The 20,091-nt window shown below is 38.7% G+C and overlaps 1 protein-coding gene across 3 annotated transcripts in view; it reads left to right on the top strand.

Annotated features, from left to right (window-relative positions):
* The window catches only part of RELL1 (RELT like 1), a 95,285-nt gene that overhangs the window by 29,465 nt on the left and 45,729 nt on the right, over window positions 1–20,091 (top strand). For all 3 annotated transcript variants that reach the window (XM_078148780.1, XM_020992118.2, XM_020992108.2), the window contains exons 3-6: window positions 1,299–1,370; window positions 13,091–13,148; window positions 14,888–15,121; window positions 18,957–19,095. In XM_078148780.1, coding sequence (XP_078004906.1) covers window positions 1,299–1,370; window positions 13,091–13,148; window positions 14,888–15,121; window positions 18,957–19,092 — 500 coding nt within the window. In that variant the 3' untranslated portion in view covers window positions 19,093–19,095. The remainder of the gene's footprint in view (window positions 1–1,298; window positions 1,371–13,090; window positions 13,149–14,887; window positions 15,122–18,956; window positions 19,096–20,091) is intronic.

Below are 20,091 nucleotides of genomic sequence, written 5' to 3' on the forward strand. Positions count from 1 at the left end.
GCAAGGGGACAAAGAGGAGAGACACAGTGGAGGCAGGATTCAGGGGCATCAGCCTCAGCTGCAGCCCGGCAGCCTTGGGGGGATTTCAGGGAAGAGCTAAGAAGCAAGAGGACATTTCAGTCCTTCCAGTCATAGAGTTTCAGTTATTGGGAGTGGGGATGAGGCCCTTGACCTCTTCCTTGAGGTCCCCTTTGTCCAGGGCGGCCCTTATCTCTGCCACAATGTGCAGAAAAACTTCGTAGTAAAACTGAAGTTTATTGAGGTATATGTGTGGCAGGAGAGGGAGGTTTGACATGGTCAGACATGTGGTTTAGGAAGATCACTTTGACAGCCAAGTCAAGGATGGATTGTGGTAGGCAGAGACCTTTGGCAGGCAGACCCAGCAGAAAGATATTGCAATAGTCCAAGTGTGAGGTGATGGGGGTCAGCACCAGGGTGATGACAGTGTCAGAGGAGCGAAGGGGTTACATGGGAGACATTGCAGAGGTAAAATCAGGAGGCCTTGGCACCTGAAAGCATATGGGGGGGTGAGAGTGAAGAGTTGGAAATGACACTTAGGTTTTGATCCTAGGTGATTGGGAGCTAGGTGGTACATTGGATAGAGTTTCATGCCTGGAATCAAGAAGACTTGAGTTCACATTCAAGCCTCAAACCATAACTTTGTGACTGTGGGTGAGTTACTTAAGCTCTATTTGCCTCAGTTTTCTCATCTGTAAAATGAGGATAATGACAGCACCTACATCCCAGGGTCATTGTGAGGATAAATGAGATAATAATTGTAAAGTGCTTCGTACAATGGCACACAGTAAATGCTATATAAATGTTGTTGTTGTTATTATTACTGGGTAAATGGTGGTACCCTTACTATTAATAGGGCAGGTAAGAAGAGGAGAGGGTTTGGATGGAAAAATAATGAATTCAGTTTTGGACATGTTGAAGGTGTTGGACATTTTTAAGGTGTCTTGGGGACATCCAGTTCAAGATGTCTAGTAGGTAGTTGTAGATGCAAGACTGATTTAAAATATAGACAAGCAGTGAAGGAGAAATTCAGGAATAAATATTGAGAATAGTTCTATTTTATTTTGTTATAAAATAATACTGAGGAAGTATCTGAACACCTCATTCCTGACAAATCCAAGACAAATTTAGGAAATTCAGACTCTCTTACCATTTTACTGGGCACCCCCTTGACTGTTTTCGATGGGTGAAATATCCTTCAATTTAAGAGTGAATTTAAGAAATTTAAGAATTGTATAGGGTGTAGGTGATTTGCTAAAATGTCTCTTTTTTTCTTTCAGAACTGAATGACAGCGTATATGAGAATAGCGATACTGTTGGGCAAATTGTCCATTACATCATGAAAAATGAAGGTATGATAATCTTAACATTATAAATTTGGTAATATGCTAATAGCATTTAAAACTTCTGATAGTTTAAAAATATCTTCAGAACAAATTTTCGGTAAGGGATAAACTTGTGAATACCTTTGGTAATGTTAATACCAATTAAAGTAACAATTAAGTAGTCAGTCTTTTTTTGCAAATGTAACATCACCTCATTTAATTGACTTTATGAGGGAGTGAACCATTCTAAATAAATGAAATTTTCAGATGACCAAAGCTTCCATTTAAAAGCACCAAAAGTTCTGTGAGAAATGAACATTTCAGATTGAAATCTTTTTAAATGGATCTCACCTTTCCCTACTTTCTTAAGTAATAGCTTATATTATAATAAAACTAAGGTAACATGGTTGCTAAGCAATAATTTGTATAATAGAATAAAAAAACATATAGAGCAACAATGCTTCTTCCAACACTGCCATCATTATTAATATTTTTATTTGGGAGGCAGTGTGGTGTGGTGGAAAGACTTTAGTGGTGTTAATGACATAAGCCTATAATAATAATAGCTTATGTAGTATTAATGGTTATAAATTGCTTTATGTCTGTGATTCTGTGTTATTCTTACGTTAACCTGTTGGGTAGGTAGAACACTTATTCTTCTTCACATTTTATAGAGTGGGTCTCTGAGCCTCAGAGAAATTGTCTTGCCCCCAATTATATCACTTAATAATTATTAAGTGCTGAGTACTGGGAATTATTAAGTGCTGGGTTCTGGGAATACAAAGGCAAAAGTGAATGTGACCCGGCTTTATATACCTGATAAGCTCCTCAAGGAACTTACATACCCATTAAGTGGTGACACCTAGACTTAAACCCAGGTTTTTCTGATTCCAAGTTTAATGTTCTTTCTACTCTATCAGGCTTTGGCAGCCCCAGCTAGGTGGTGCAGTGGATAGAGCACTAGCCCTGTACTCAGGAGGACCTGAGTTCATAATCCAGCTTCAGACACTTACTAGCATTGTGACCCTGGGCAAGTCACTTAGCCCCTATTTGCCTCAGTTTCCTAATCAGTAAAAATGAGCTAGAAAAGAACATGGCTAATCACTGGTATCATTTGCCAATGGGTTCATGAAGAGTCAAAAACAACTAAACCCAAAAGCCAGGTCTGCTTTAACTATAACATATGAATCCTATCTTAATCTTTTCTTGTTTATATAGAGTTAGTATGATGCCCTTAGGGGTTCCTGATATCTTGGTATTTAAATTGTCTCAGAATACTGAGACATTTTTTCTATTTCCTCTCTTGCAGTCACTTCTTATGGATATAGCTGATATCCCTCCTCACTTTCATTCTAATTGACCTCTTCTAATCCGCTATGGGCTAAGGCTAAACAGATAGCCAGGCTTGTGGGAATTTTCTATAAAATGAGGGTAAATGGACAGTGAATAAAGTCTAGAGGACCTTTCAAATGTGTAAAATGCATGAGATTTATTGGGTGGGCTTTCAAGCAACAGGTAAGTAAATTCTGGGTGAGTGGGATTTTGACGTATCCTTCTTCAATGTGGATGTCCAAATACCTATGTGTTTGTCCGTGGCAGTGATATCTGGTGATGATAAGGCTTGGTAAGAAGGCAAGGTAATGTGGCATTCCTTGGGTGGGTAGGAACAGAAATAAATCCTCTCAACCCAATAACAACTTTCATTTATATAATATTTTATATTTATATAGCATTTGCTGACAACGAACCAATGAAATAGGGAGGAGGAAGAGTTGGAGGAGTTCCCATTTTAGAGATGAGAAAACTGAGACTTGGAGAAGTGAAATGTTTGTCTATGGACACATAAGTAGTTAGTGGCAGAGCTGGGCCTGGAACCCAGGTTATAGGATTTAGAACTGGAAGGAACCTTAGAGATCTAGTCCAATCCCCTTATTTTGCAGGTAAGGAAACTGAAGGCAGGAGAAATCACATAACTTGCCAGAGCTTACCTAGACAGTTGGAAGTAAGTTGTTTGTTGTTGTTGAGTTGTTTTTCAGTTGTGTCAGACTCTTCCTGACCCCATTTGGGGTTTTCTTGGCAGAGATACTGGAGTGGTTTTTGCCATTTCCTTCTCCAGTTCATTTTACAGATGGGGAAACTGAGGCAAACAGGGTTAAGTGACTCACTGAGGGTCACACAACTAATAAGTGTCTGAGGTCAGATTTGAACTCAGGAAGATGAATCTTTCTTACTCGAGGCTTGGCACTCTATTCGTTACTCAACCTAGTTGCCCTTGTGATAGGGATAGAAGCTGTAATTAGTTCAGTTGGTTAGAACATAATCTCAACGATAACAAGGTTATAGATTCTGCTCCTTTTGTAAGCCATACCCTTTTGTTTTGTTCCGGGGCTTCTGGCTACGCCAGACATTTCTTTATCTCCCATTCTTAAACACCTACTAAGTACAAAGTATTCTGCTAGACTCTAGTGATAAAATGATGAAAAAAGCCAAACAAGCCTGCCCTCTCCTGAAACTTTCTACATTCTTAGACTGCTAATTAGGTAAACACTAATAACTCTTATCAGAATTTTGTAACCTGGCATTTCTGCCTTGGCTTCTACTTTGAAGCCAAGATCCTTCATGACTTTAGGGGAAAATATCTTTGTCCCACAATCAACTCTACCAGCCTGACTCTGATGCTAATATCAACTTTTTGTTGATATTAGTCTGTGTACTTTTCCCTGAAATCTTTTTTGTATCACTAGTGGAATGAAGGTTAAATTTTAATACTATTGCACTTCTAATGACATTCTTATTCATATATTAATCACATCCTGGATGTTGCAATTCAATTTTGGTTTGTCTGGGCAAGCTGCTAAGTGTCTTTTATGGGATAGACTTTTATCAGCTGCTCCACAAATCATTAATCTCCTGTAATTCCTTGGGCTTTGACTAAATAGAATACTACCTCACTCCTCAATTGTTATTAGAATTGTGCTTCTTGGGTTCTCCTGTTAATTTCCTCTTCTGGTTGGGAGACCAGAAAATGGCAGCTGTTGCTGGAGCTTGGGTATGCTAAGGGACTTGGATTGTCTTGCTGAGGTAGGAAGTAGAGATGCAGATACTTAGCAGGCAGGTCCTGATTATTTACAAAGGGAAAGGGGCTTTCTAGGCATTTTTATCTATGAATTGGTATAGAGGATAGAGAGCAAGCCTTGGAACCCAGAAGGCCTGACTGAATTCAAATCCTGTCTCTGACGCATAGTGACTATGTGATCCTGGGCAAATTATTTAACCCCTCAGTGCACCAGGCAAACCTTGTAAGACTGGGAGTTGCACAGAAGGTGCTCACTTGCATTGGTAGAATGATTTTTCTCTCCTGGACATTACCTGTTGTCAACTGGACTGGAACTGATCTCTGACCAGTGGGTGGCTAGAGCTGGACAAAGCAGGCTAGAGACAGCAGAGTCAGGAATCAAACAAAATCTAATTTCAAAGTGAGGAAAATACTTGCAAGCAGAAGTCCACCTTTCTGAGAAGGAGGGCTTATGGCTTGTGGCAGGGGTAGAAAAGCACAAGCAGGCGGGATCCAACAATCTTGAGTAAACAGTTCCCACGGCTGGCTTTTCTTGGGACAATACAAGTGTTCTTGGCTCCTTGGGAATGGTCTCTAAGTTATTAGAATTGTTGAGCTTTGTGATTGTCTCAAGTTGTTAGGATTATTGAGCCTTGTGATCATTCAGTGGGGTACAGAACCAATGGTAGTGTGTCGGGGACAGATTGAAGCACCTGGTTTGGTTCACTTAGTATGTCAGGAGATTTGATTGGTTACTTTCTGCTGCAGCATGTTGGCTGCAGTACCAGCTCCCCTGGGATCCCCTGGGAAATAGGGATCAAAGCAATACAAAAATTATATGATTTTGCCAGAGGGTGAGTGCAAAAGATTGTTGTTACGCCAAGCTCAGGGCACAGCTTACTTGCTGGGACTTAGCTCAGTAAAACAGGGCGTCTCCTAATAGCTTGACACTATACTAACAAAATCACAGGTCTAGACTATCCCAAAGTAGAAATTGTCCATAAATAGTTATCTAATTGAATAGCTCTCTCAGAAAGATATCAAGGTGATTCTTCTAATAATGTAACTAAGGTCCCCATGACTCATTATGCTTAGGTATATAAGGCTTGAGTAACTGGACTTTTGAGGAAAGATGATCTGATGATAGAAATTTTGCCTCTTGAATGAATGACTTGGGGAGAATTGCTGGTGGTAGTTGCAGTCTTCGCCCCTCAGATACAGATGTAATGTTGTTCAGGGAAAAAGTAGAGGGAAGTTGGGGGAGGGAAGGCATTTTCCTGGGAATTCTTTCTCACTGAAGATTTTCTCTAGCCCCTAAATTCCCTTCTTCCACCCATTTCTTGTATGCTTCAGTTAGCAAAGGATTGATTTAAAGGAAGTCAGCTTATAGATGATTATCAGCTATAGTTAAGTTCTTCTGGATATGAAGGAAATGTAACTACTAAGAAAGTCTAAGGACATTAGTTAGTGTACTAAGGTATTAGTAAATAGAGCATTTTAGAAGTAGTAATCAGTGTTTATGTTCAACTTTTCTCATCCGAGGCAGCCAATAAAACCTTCTGATGACTCCTCATGCTAGATGTGGCAAAGGCATTGCTAGAAGATTTGGGCATTTTGATGTGTTGCATAGAGTAGAGCTTCTTCAGCTTTTGTGTATTATGGACCCCTTTGGTAGTCTGACCCTTCTCAGAATAATGGTTTTCAATGTATAAAATAAAATCCATAATATTACAAAGAAAATCAATTATATTGAAGACATCAAAATATATTTTTAAAATGTTCATGGATTCTACTGTAAAAGCTCTAGGATAGAGGCTGTTACCTGTAGGATTGATGGGCACGTGGACTCTAAGGGGGACAGTAGAAAAACTTTGTATCACTAAAAAGAGTACAAAGTGCCTCTTGGTAGCATGTAGGGATGTCTTTCCTTTTTGGAACTGGTTTCAGTACAAACAAGTGGAATCTTTAGTAAGGATTTCTGGCAAATCATGGGAACTCAGACCACTAATAATATATAAAACCTAATAGGCTCACAAAAGTATAAATTGTAAACGTGAAAAGTTTTTAGAGGCAGTATGGTATAATGGATAAGAGTTTTGAACTTGGAGTCAGAAAGATCTGGGTTCAGATTCTACCTCCTAGATGTATGAGCTGTGTGACGTTGGGCAGGTCATTAATCTCTCTGATGCTTGGTTTTCTCATTAAATATGTGAAGTGCTTTGTAAAGCTTTAAAATGCTATATAAGTGTCAGTTACTATTGTTGTACAGTTATTATTATTAATGCTGTTGTTATCATTATTGTATCTTGGCAAGCTTAAGAACTTTTGTTTTACGGTTTACATTTAAAGGGAGAATCATCATTTTGTGAGTTATATATATTTTCTCACGCAATTCTAGGCAGTTTTAAATCACATAACCCTTACATCACCATTGCCTCTTTTAATGTTCCAGTTTTGCTGATGTACTCTGTCTTCCAGTTTTGATTTTGGGATTTGGTAACTGGTGACGTGACATATTTGTGAAGAGTATGAAAGAAAGCAGTGGTCATGAAGATAAGCCCAGCTCTCTCAGGTCCAGAATCTATAAGCTATCTAGTTGCCTGCCTCCCAAATATTAATGAAAAGGGAAAGTATCCCAAGATTCTGTTTCTCCCCTATGCTGATAATGAGAGCCACAGTTATAATACTAGTAATTCTTATTCTTACTCTCATTTCTAGAGCACTTTAAGGTTTTCTTGATGCTTTCCTACATACCTGTGAGGTAGGTTGCTCCCTGCCATTAGCATAAACATTTCCATAGTACTAAGGGCTGTGAGAAGGACAAGTAAAATCAATTCTAAGGGTGACTGGTAAAGAGATTCCATTGCTAATGTTTAGCTATGAGATAGATATACATTTTTACACTTTGTAGACCTTGGCTAGAGTGAGTAGCTGCTTTTGGATATAAAAATTCTGATTCTGAAAAGATCATTTAGAAAATTAGTTAACAAGTTCATTGGCACTGTCACATGTGCCAGAGAATCTGCTATTATCTTGGCTTCTTATTCCCTTTAACCACAAAATTCTCATTGAGATGAGAACTTCCCTTTTGCTTTTGAGGAAGGGAAGGGAATAAGCATTTATATAGCACCTACTATGTCCCGGGTGGTGTGCTAAGCACCTTACAAATATTATCTCATTTGCTTTTAGAAAAAGCATCTATCTTCTCATCAGTATAAAGCTGTTCTTTGCTCCTCAGACACCACGAGCAAGAATGCTGACATCATCCTTGAGTAACATTAAACCAGCAGCAAAAGTTTTGTTTATGGAGATCCATGCTCCTTGGCCTCAACATTGAAGGATGTTATTTGGTACATCAAGTGTTTGTTTGTTTTTTTGGCTAGGCAGTGGGGTTACGTGACTTGCCCAGGGTCACAGAAGTAGTAAGTGTTATGTGTCTGAGGCTAGATTTGAGCTCAGGTCCGCCTGAATCCAGGGCTGCTGCTCTGTTCACTGTGCCACCTAGCTGCCCCTCATAAAGTGTTAAAGTTGGTACACACGGCAAATGGTTGGTCCTTCTTTTTTTGTTTCCAGGGTATTTGCTGTGGTTCTCGTAAGTTAGTTATGAAAGCGGTGCTTAGATTTTAAAAAAATTTTTAAAAGGTTAGGTAGAAATATTCAAATTTTTATATTTCATTTAATGAAATTTCCAGACATATCCTTTATTAGTCATTATATTTTGACTCTATAAGTGGCATGGAATAGAATTCCCAGTTCTAGTTCTAACTCCAGCATTTACAAATGATATCACATTGGGAAATTCTCTCTGAAGCTCACTTTCTTCATTTGTAAGATGGGGATAATAATACCTTCCAGGGCTGTTTTAACAAATAGATTATGTAAACCTTAGTGCACTTTATTCAGAGTCACTTTTTAGAGGTATTTGAAGAGATTTGGGGGAGAGTTCAAGAAAAAGGAGAACTCAGGCAAGTCTCTGCTTTCACTCTATCATCTTGGCTGTGCCCTCCTTAATGTACTTTATAAATGTGAGTAGAGTGGTACAGTGGAAATGATGGATTTTAGAATCAGAGGCCTGGGTTCCAGAAATGAACTCTATGTCTTAATCACTGTAGGTCAGTTTCCTTATCTATAAAATGATAAGGCTGAATTAGATGGCTATTAAGGTCCTTTCAATCCCTAAATAATAATAATACTAGCCATAATAATAATATAGGCAACTAGGTGGTGTAGTAGATAGAGTACTAGGCCTGGAGTCAGGAAGACCTGTGTTCAAATCTGCCCTCAGACATTTACCAGCTGTGTGACTTTGGGCAAGTCACTTAACCTCTGTCTCAGTTTCCTCATCTGTAAAATGGGGATAATAGTAGCCCTGTCTTCCAAGTGAGGCTCAAATCATGTAATAATTATAAAACACTTAGCACAGCGCCTGGCACGTAGTAAGCGCCATGTAAATGTTAGCTGTTACTACTATTATTATTGTTTCATGACAGTCTGACAGAAGTAGAAAGAGTGGAAGTGAGGAATGGGAGACTCCTATGCTTCATTAACTACACAGGATTACAGCTGTGTTTGAATGGTTTTTTATTAATAGTAGCCCAATTCGAACAAGCTTTGTTACTCTGTACCTGGGAAGTTAAGATGATTTAACATCCTCCCACTGGAGTGACTTACTTCTTACTCCTGGAAGCGGAAGTCCTCTCCACCTCACAGTAGAGAAGGTTAGCATTTGACACTGAAATAGATAGATAGGTAGATAAATAGATATAGACACATACACACACATATATGTAAAACCATGCTATGCATACTTCTATTGATCACTTTTTTCTCTGGAAGTGAATAGCATCTTCCTTTATAGCTCCTTTGTAGTTGATTTGAATGTTTATAATACTCATAATAGTTTAGTTGTTCACAGTTGTTCTTTGAGCAATATTGCTATTATTGTATACAGTGTTTTCTTGGTTCTCATTTCATTCTGTTATTTTAGTTAAGTGTTTTCATGCTTTTCTATTTTTTTTTCTTTTTTTGGCTAGGCAATAGGGTTAAGTGACTTGCACAAAGTCACACAGCTAGTGAGTGTTAAGTGTCTGAGGTCAGATTTGAACTCAGGTCCTCCTGACTCCAGGGCTGGTGCTCTCTCCACTGTGCCACATAGCTGCCCCTTTTCATGCTTTTCTAAAATCAACCTGCTCATCATTTCTTACAGCACAGTAGTATTCCATTACAATCATATAGCACAACTCAGTTAGCCATTTCACAATTGAAGGGCTTCCCCTCAATTTACAGTTCTAAAATGATCTATTTTCAGTAGAACATAACTTGAGTTTTTTCTCTATGGAGTGTAACTTGGTTACCCTTGTGATGAAAAACTTGAAATTTTAGGATGTCTGGCTAGATTAAGTGGGCTTATGGAATAGGGCAAAGGCCCCTGGGCTACCAGAGATTTGGGAAAAGTCTGGGGACTTTCTTTTTTGGGGTCCAGATCCCAAAGACATGGTCTTTTCCTTTTAGGGGTTCAGATCCCATCCCCATCATTCCCCCCTCAAACAAATGGGACCCAGATTCTTTTGGGGTAAGGGGCAAAGGTCTTGGCTTCTGAAACCGCTTCCTGCTGGCAAGAGGCCAAGAGCTGTCCCTGCCTGAGGGGGTCCCAAAGAGGAGACTGGATCCGAGCACAGGCTGCATCCAGGGGATGATGGAGGGACATTGGCTGGTACCCACTGTTTGCTACCAACTGTAGGTGAATGGCTTGTAGTCTGGAAGACACAAATCTGACAGAAAAGACTGCAGGGCCCAGATATAGGGAGAAGTGAAAGTGTACGTTAAAGTAATTTACATTTGACCTGCAGGATTATCTGATCTCATTACTTTTTTGAAAGTTTAAGTAACACTTTTGCAGGTAGAAGTTTTCCACCCCTGGGTTCAGTTTCACTGGGTAAATTCTTGTTGGATTGAATTGAATTAATTTCGGAGGGAGGAAGAACATTAACTAGGTCTGTGTGTGTTGGGCATGGGAAGGGGGTGGGGATCAGAAAAAGCACTTGGGCCCAGCTTCCAAGTAAACCAGGGATTCTTGAGTTAGAAGGGAGGAGGGGGAGCCTTCCAGGAATGGGGGAATGACTTAGCCAAGAATGGAGGCAGAATGTACAATAACATGGTGTAAGGGAACACCATCTAGGTCACGTTGGCTGGAACATTGAGGGATAACAGTAATGTGTAGTTGGCCTTGAAAAAGATGCCAGAGTCAGATTGCAAAGGGCTTTAAATATTATAAAGAGGAGTTTACATTTTATTCTAGTGCAGTATTTCTCAAAGTGAGGTCCAGGGATGTTTTCATAGGGTCAAAACTATTTTAATTATAATACTAAGAAGTTAAATTTTTTTTATGGTTTTTTTTTCTTTCAATAAACAACTTAGAACAACTTGAAAAACTCTTTATATAGAAACTCATATTTCTCAATGCAAGAGATTGTGAAACAATTAGTATTTATAAATAGCACAAGGGGCCCCATTTTTAACTAGAGCTTGTAGAACTGTGTTTTATCCTGGCATCAATGAAGCTCCCTCAGTGAACTGTCCATTACAGATCTCTCAGATTAATCAGTAACTTTGGCCATCCAATGTCTTGCCAAAGGTTTATGATGCATCATTTTAATTAAAGACATATACAACTTATACAGAAATATTCTCTTGATATAGCATTAGCATTAATACATTTGCAAGGAAATAATCTTTCTTAAATTTTTGAAAAACTTAGTTTTATTTTATTTTCACTTCTGAATTCTCTCCTTCCCACTGTCCCCTTCCCCCTGTCCCAAACCTACCCATTGAGGAGGTAAGAAAAATAAAATCCATTACAAATATGTATAATTAAGCAAAATAAATTCCCATTTAGCCATGTCCAAGGGAGGGAGGAAGGAAGGAAGAAAAATATGCTTCAATCTGCACTTTTGAGTACATCAGCTATCATCTATTTGTAGAGAGATAACATTTTATCATGAGTATTTTGGAATTGTAACTTGTCATTGTGATGATGAGATTTCCTAATGTGAAGTTTTAATTTCAATACAATAAATATCAATAGATATAACTCAGATAAACAAAAGCTCTTTGGAGATTCTCAGTAATTTTTAAGTCCAATTTGAGTCCAACAGTTTGAGCATCTTTCTCTGTTCTAGAAGCAATAGGAAGTTGCTGAAGCTTCTCGAGTCGGGGAGTGACATGATCACACTTGTACGTCAGAAATGGCTATTTGGCAGTTGTATGGAGTGTATATTAGAGAAGGAGCAATTGGAGGCTGAGAGACCATTAAGGAGGCTATACTACAATAATCTAGCTTAGGGATGGTAAAGACCTGAACTAAGGTGGTGGCTGTATCAGTGTAGAGAATTTGAGACATGTTGTGGAGATAAAATTGATAAGTATTGGGCAACTGATTAAATATGGGGGAGTGAGAAAGAGTAAAGAGTTGAAGATGGCACTTTGTAAACTTGAATGACTGGAAGGGAGGTGGTTCTCTTAACAGAAATGAGGAAGTTAGGAAGAGAGTTGGGTTTGGAGGGGGAAGATCACGAATTCTCTTTTCAGATGCCCATGGAACAACCAGGTAAAGATGTGCAGTAGGCATTTGGTGGCTTGAGGTTCCAACTCAGGAAGTGGTTTGAGATGATTTTGGAATCATCTGCATAGAGAAGTTAATTGAATCTGTGGGAGCTGATGGGATCACTGAGGGAGTGTATAAAGAGGAAAGAAGAGAAGAGGTATCAGGATAGAACCCTGGGCTATACCCATGCCTGGGGAACAAGACCTGGTTGATGATCCAGCAATGGACCGAGAAGGAATAATCAGACAGGTGAAAGAATCAGGAAAGAATGGTGTCATAAAATTCAATATAAGAGAATGAGGTGGTCAATAGTGTTGGGGACCTCAAGAAAGAGGATTGAGGAAAGCTATTGGATTTAACCATTAAGATGTCATTGGTAACTTTGGATATAACAGTTTTAATTGAATGTTGAAATTAGGAGCCAAATTACAAGAGATTTAGAGGTGAGTGAGATGTGAAGAATTGGAGGCAATGAATGTAGGCAGCTTCTTCTAGGAGCTAGACAGTGAAATGGAAGTAGAGATTAAGGCAGATAGCTTTAGATGGCAGGGGTCAAGAATAGCAAGAAATCCAGGCATGTTGGTGGGCTGTGGGGGAGAATACCAGTCCATTAAAATGTATGTTAATCCTTGAGCATGAGAGGGACAAATGTAGATGTGTTCTTATTTTTAAAAATCAATGGGAAATTTATTTTTTCTTTAGGTTGGATGCCCTTTGCTTGCGATTAACTTCTCATGTATTTTTTAAGGTATTTTTGGTCCAAGCTGCCAGTTGCTTGGTTTGTAACCTTTTGGAAGTCAGAGTTAATCTTTTCATCTGTAAGACTAGGAGGTTGAGGGGCAGCTAGGTGGCACAGTGGATAGAGCACCGGCCCTGGAGTCAGGAGGACCTGAGTTCAAATGTGGCCTCAGACAGCTTACTAGCTGTGTGACCCTGGACAAGTCACTTAACCCCATTGCCTAGCCACCCTCCCCCCCAAAAAAAGACTAGGAGGTTGGACTAGGATACCTAGAAAATCCTGTCTACATCTAAAATTCTATAATTCTGCATTTCATACCGTTAAGTGTAATTACTGTTCTATTTTTGTAGCAAATGCTGATGTTTTAAAGGCCATGGTGGCTGATAACAGCGTATGTGATCCTGAAAGGTAAGACTTCTTTTTTCTTTAAAGGAAGCTTTTTCATGTAATTGCTCAAATTTAATGACACAAAGCTTGCCATTTCTCTTTTGTAATGGTCTTTATCTTAAGTATTGTTTATAGATGGTACAAAGATAGTCATTGATGTGCTTATTTAGGAGACGTTTATTACATGTGAAACATTGCTACAATAACATTCTTTTTAAGCTGTGGTTCTTGAATATTATGTTTTTGAATATGTGCCTGAAGTAATTGATCATAGAATTTATACAGAAGTTGCTGACATTTGTTAAAAGTCCATGTGTGTATTTTTACTATACTCTTTCCCAGAAGATTTAAAAATATCTCTTTAAAGAAAATAGCACTTGAAATTCAAGTGGACAGTAAGGTTTAAAAATGTAATTCAGATAAAGGTCATATAGCAACTTTTCTCTTGCATATATGTGTGTGCATATGACAAAGATTACCAAGGACACACGCGCGCACGCGCGCGTGCACACACACACACACACACACACACACGTCTCTCTATATATGTTATTTTCTCTCTCTTTCTCTCCCAAGGTAATATATACAGACATACATATGTGTCTATGTAAATAGGCTTGGTAACCTTTGTCAGTCAGCCTGTTTGTCACCATTATGACTTTTCCTTCCCTAAAACTTGAAAGAAATGCTATAACAGCTCTTCCTTTCCCAAATCTCCTACCATCCCTCCTGGAAAGATTTGACTGGTGTGTATTATGCCTAATACTGAGTAACCCAGAAGAAAATGGCACCAGTTTAGAAAGGTTGCCAACTCCTGCCAATAGCACACCTTTTACTTTTGTTAGGGGAAATGAGAGGGGATGACAAAGAAGAACTGGCAAGATTTCCATGAAGTCAGGATGAATGACCTCCTCTCCCCTCTTGCTACACATTTATTGCTGTGGTATTGGATGCCTAATTTTAAAACTTCATTTTTTCTCCAAAAAAAGAAAGAAAGAAATCCAGTACCCTCTTAGGACATGCTCAAAACTTAATTAGGATTTGGTTTTATCTGACCACCAGGGCACACATTTTTAGGCTATGCTCAAGGTAAGACAAGAGCTCAGCAGTGCATGAGGAATAGTATCCTATGGTTCTACCAGTGAGCGCATTAAAAATTAAGAAAGAAACATTACCCTTTCAAGTCAAACAGAATATCATCAATTGAGCCAATTGTTAATTTCCTCCTGATTACATGATAAAATGTTAGATTGTGGGGCAGCTAAATGGCACAGTGGATACAGCACCGGCCCTGGAGTCAGCACCTGGACCTCAGTTCAAATGCGGCCTCAGACAGCTTACTAGCTGTGTGACCCTGGGCAAGTCACTTAACCCCAATTGCCTTTTAAGAAAGAAAGGAAGGAAGGAAGGAAGGAAGGAAGGAAGGAAGGAAGGAAGGAAGAAAAAGAAAAAAGAAAGAAAGAAAGAAAGAAAGAAAGAAAGAAAGAAAGAAAGAAAGAAAGAAAGAAAGAAAGAGAAAGAAAGAAAAATGTTAGATTGTATGAGGGAGAAAAAGGCTTTTTTTTTTTAGAGAAAGTGAAATGTGAATGAATTGCTATGTGTAATGAATCCCTTGTGATCAAAAAACAATTTACAAAGCATGTTTCTATCACTGAAGTAGACTTTTTTTGTTATATGAAATTATACAAGTTTTGTTTTTTAATTAATTGAAGTTTCCTTAAAGTAACTAACTCTTCCTAATTTGATTCCCACCCTACCAGCCCTTTGACTCCAAGTACTCCGGGCAGCCCTCCAGTGAGTCCTGGTCCCATGTCACCAGGCGGTACTCCAGGAAAGCATATCTGTGGCCATCTACATACTGTTGGAGGGGCAGTAGAAAAAGACGTATGCCAGCGCTGCAGACATAAACGGTGGCACTTCATAAAACCAAGCAGCAAATCGAAAGAAGGAAGAAGTCGGCGCCAAGGAGAAGTGACAGTTCTTTCTGTTGGCAGGTAAGAACCATCTCCTTTATTATGCTTCTGATTTAGATCATTTGGAACTGGCCTGTACTTATCGAATCTGGTACATCCCTTCTTCATCCATACTGTATCCTCATCCATGCTTTTGACAAATTTCTTCTTCCTGTGTTCCAACCTTTTACAATAATGAAAAGCTTCCTGTCGGCCAGCAGTAAATAGGCTGAAAGAAGATGGCACCAAAGGGCTCCCATCCAAGGCAAGCTGGGTTGGGATTTCCTGGTGGGGAATTTTACAGTTTCACTAGAGCAGGTAGCTCAACATTTTATAACTTCTCATTGTCAGCCAATGTGAATTCATTGCTTACTTTTCCATTCTGTAAGATTGAAATTCCTTATGTTAAATGATACTTAGGTATGATGTTGACCTGTTGCTAGGACTGTGAACTGAAAAGAGATAGACATTTGAATAACATTTGTGGATTTTTTTCACTGTCTTTCAATTCAGCAATTGCAGTTCAGCAAAGAGAAGGCAATGAAAGGTACCCTGAAATGTCCATAATAAGAGGTGCTATAAAAAGGCTTTTTCACTCAGAGGCTTGATTTTGAGAGAAGCAAAGGAGGTTAAAGTTTCTATATTTGAAGGCAAAAATTAGAGTCAACTAGATAACCATTCATTTCCGATCTGATTTCTCGTTCAAGGCAGTTGTAGGATTTAAGTCTTTCCTGTTTGTTGGCTTCGGTGTGGATGATAAAAGTCAACTCATGACCTAAAGGCCCCTGAACATCTGTCAGAAAGATGAAAAACTCTCTACCATTTAAGCTGAACTAAAATCTCAAATCCTCATGAACTATAAAGAAGAAAACACAAAAGACCCTGGGATGGGAAGCCAGATCAAGGTCACTTTTGTACTGTAACACCCTGGGTAACACTCAGAAGCAGAAGAAGGCTTGAAAAGTGTTTAAAAATAATTCAAGTTTGGGGATATTCAAGCCCGGCAGGGAAGCGAATTCTGAGTGTGTTAAATAGAAAATCCTTAAAGTCCTTTCAGCTTTGATTTTAAAAACGTCTTATTTTAGAATCTGATGCCCTAACCAGGATGAGATGCCAGCACAGGTAGTTATAATATAAGATATTACATGATAATTTATTAGGTCTGAAAGGAAATGTCATTCTCAATGGGGAAATCATGGAGGAGATGGCATTTGAGTTAATCTTTGAATGATGGGGAGAAATTCAGTAGATTGAAGTGGGGCAGGATTTCCTGTCTGTAAACAAAAGTGAAGATGTGAGAGTGTAGCAATTATCTTCCTATACTGCCCAACAAATTATATGAATTACTACATATAATCAGGTACTTCATAAAGAAGCATTGAGGATGTGAGGGAGAGGAGATTCCTACTAGGCTACTAGCTTGCATTTTGACACTCCCATTACTCTAGTGTGTGGTAAGAACATGAAGAATAATGGGAGGTAGTTTGAGTTGTGAGTCAAGAGTCGGAAATAGGAAAATCAGTTAGCCCCGAACTGATAGCAGAGCACAGGACCACTGAAATGTGAAGGGGTTTAAATATGGAAATGGTATGATTAAAGTATTCATCAACTTCAGCTGGCCTATATGGATCCCCTTAGCTTTTCCAGTGGATTTCTTTTACAAGATTTCTAAGTTCTATTTTTTTATTTCCCATACTTTGTACCATAATGCATATTTAAACTATTGGAATGCCCACTAATCCACAATTATTAGTAGACTTTTTGTGCAGTCATATTTATAGTTTTATTGTTGTTTTTCAGTTGTGTCCAATTCTTTGTGACCCCATTTGGAGTTTTCTTGGCAAAGATACTGGAGTAGTTTGCCATTTCCTTCTCCAGCTCATTTAACAGATAAGTAAACTGAGCAAACAGGGTTAAGTGACTTGTCCATGGTCACACTCTGAGGGCAGATTTGAACTCAGGAAGATGAGTTGTCCTCACTTCAGGGCTAGCACTCTATCCACTGTGCCACCTAGCTGCTCTGGTAGTTTTATGCAGGAGCTATATTCCTAAGGTTCTCTTCATCTCACTCGGTTTTGCTCTTTGTGACCCAGAGAAGAGACAACTTTAGAGCTGTTTGCTGCAGAGGTGCAGTAGCACAGCAGACAGCACTGTTTTGCCTAACCCTCATAGTCGTGAAAATTTCAGAAGTGGTGGAAACCTGCAGTTTTTGCAGAGAGAATGCCTTTTATTTACTCCCCTCTCCAAAAAAAAAAATAATCTTGGGATCTGATGAAAGGTTAAGCTCAATATACTGGAGAACCTACATTCCTTCAAGTGCCCCTGCCCAGAGCTAGTCTTTTCTCTGCCTGGGGACACTCTGATGTTGGGAACTGAGCTTTGTAATCTTGTTACTTTGTGGTGCTCTGGTTGTTGTCAGCCACACACAAAAAGCAAATAATTTGACCCACAGAGAAAATTGTTGTTTGCAACACCTTTTTCTCATTCTTCCTCAAAGCCCACTTCCACATAGGTGATAGTCTTATTTTGGATGGAGACAGTTCAGGCCAAAGGATACTTTAGAAAGGTAGAAGTAAAATTAGTTTGGGAATCAGAAAAGGCTATTATGAAAGACTATATGTGGCTTTGTGTTATATTATAAAGTATATCACTTTATATATTATGAGATATGTAATTATACTATATCAAATTATATTGCATTATAATTATACATTGAAATTATGTATAATTTTATTTCACTAAATTTAGCATTTCATAATGCATACTTTCACATTAAAATTATATATAAAGTGATGTTATAATTATATTAAAATATGATTAAAATATATATTAAAATGATACTATAATTATATTAATATAATATAGCATATGGGCAGCTAGGTGGTGTAGTGGATAGAGTGCTAGGCCTGGAGTGAGGAAGACTCATTTTCTTTTCTTTTGGGGGGGAGGAGGCTAGGCAATGGGGTTAAGTAACTTGCCCAGGGTCACACAGCTAGTACGTGTTATGTGTCTGCAGTCAGATTTGAACTCAGGTCCTCCTGATTCCAGGGCCAGTGCTCTATCCACTGTGCCACCTAGTGCCCTGACTCATTTTCCTGAGTTCAAATCCGGCCTCAGACATGTACTAGCTGTGTGACCCTGGGCAAGTCACTTACCTCTGTTTGTCTCAGTTCCCTAATCTGTAAAATGAGCTAGAGAAGGAAATGGGAAGCCACTGTGGTATCTTTGCCAAGAAACCCCAAAGTGAGGTCATGAAAAGTCAGATATGACTGTCAAACAACTGAACAACAACACAAATGTAGCATATAGGCAAATATAATAGTAATATTAATAATATAGTAATATAATAACTTAAATGATGTTAGATACTTAAACTCCCTCCTTAGTCTTCTGTTATTCCCCCTTAAAGAAAATTGACCTAATTTAATGTCCACCCCTCCATAATTTAAAATGACAACAACAGTACACCTTTGACTAAGGTTGAGGTTTGGGAACCATCAGGGTGGGAATGTACAGCATTGCTCTAGCAAATACTTTTTATTATGTCAGTCTTGTTGGTGAATTCAATACTTAAAAAAAATTATAGCCAATTACAGACTTGTTGTTTTGTTGTGAGTGCCTACAGTGGATTAGGCATATTCTAGAATATTCACGAAGTATAATATAGTCCCTGCAGGATTCAGGCAGGAATGTTTCAGGGAACAGAAGGGACTGGTGGGTGAAAAAACTTACCCTATTCTGTTTTCTCCTTTTGGATAATTTTTAATGCCTACCTTAACTTTTAGCTTCTTTTGTATGTAGTCTCATGTTTCTGAGTCATTTACACCTTTGTGTTTTAGGAAGACAAAACCAAACAGGGATCCTCTTCTCTCCTCAGGTTTAGAGTTACAAAAGTGGAACATAAGGCCCATGCCAAGGAACGGAGAAGTCTGATGTCTGTGAGCGGTGCAGAAAGTGCCAATGGAGAGGTACCTGTTACCCCTGTGAAAAGGGAACGAAGTGGCACAGAATAGGAGGTAGGTTTTATCACTGCCAGCCATTGATATATGGGGGAAAATATGTGGGGACATTGCCATGTGTATGTTTTTGCATAGCAACATGAGTGCTTAACGTGCTTGTATTTATTCTGTATAAATTTATTTATGTGCATGTTGTCTCTCCTGGTAGAGTATAAGCTCCCTGTTGACAAGAAATGTTTGTCTTTGTATCCCTGGTGCCTAGCACACAATAGATGCATAATAAATGCTCGTTGACCACTTATATCATAATCTTTGAAGCACTTGATTGTCATGATTAGTGGGGAAGTACAACAATGAATTATTAGTGTAATATTTAATTGATGACACACAACATGAATTGGTGTTACAAAGTCTATTCAGACATCTTGTTAAAATGTTTTGACAGAGAAATGTGGAAGCTTGGCTTTAAAGGAGTGGTACTGGGTGTGATTGGTCAAGATATCGTTGGTCCATGACTTTCCCTCTTGCCATCTATTATATTTTCTTTTTCTTTCTTTCTTTCTTTCTTTCTTTCTTTCTTTCTTTCTTTCTTTCTTTCTTTCTTTCTTTCTTTCTTTCTTTCTTTCTTTCTTTCTTTCTTCTTCCTTCCTTCCTTCCTTCTTCCTTCCTTCCTTCCTTCCTTCCTTCCTTCCTTCCTTCCTTCCTTCCTTCCTTCCTTTCTTTCTTTCTTTCTTTTCTTTCTTTCTTTCTTTCTTTCTTTCTTTCTTTCTTTCTTTCTTTCTTTCTTTCTTTCTTTCTTTCTTCCTTTCTTCCTTTCTTCCTTTCTTTCCTTCTTTCTTTGTCAATTGGGGTTAAGTGACTTGCCCAGGGTCACACAGCTAGTCAGTGTCTGAGGCTAGATTTGAACTGAGGTCCAGCTGACTCCAGGGCTAGTGCTCTATCCACTGCGCCAGCTAGTTGCCCCATCATCCATTGTATTTTTTTAAAGGAAAAGTGAAAGATGTTATTTAATGGAATTGGAAACAAGTAAAACCTCATTAACCTATCCCAGAT

Source organism: Phascolarctos cinereus, unplaced genomic scaffold (genome assembly GCF_003287225.1).
Source record: "Phascolarctos cinereus isolate Bilbo 61053 unplaced genomic scaffold, phaCin_HiC Scaffold_9;HRSCAF=440, whole genome shotgun sequence".
NCBI lineage: Eukaryota > Metazoa > Chordata > Mammalia > Diprotodontia > Phascolarctidae > Phascolarctos > Phascolarctos cinereus.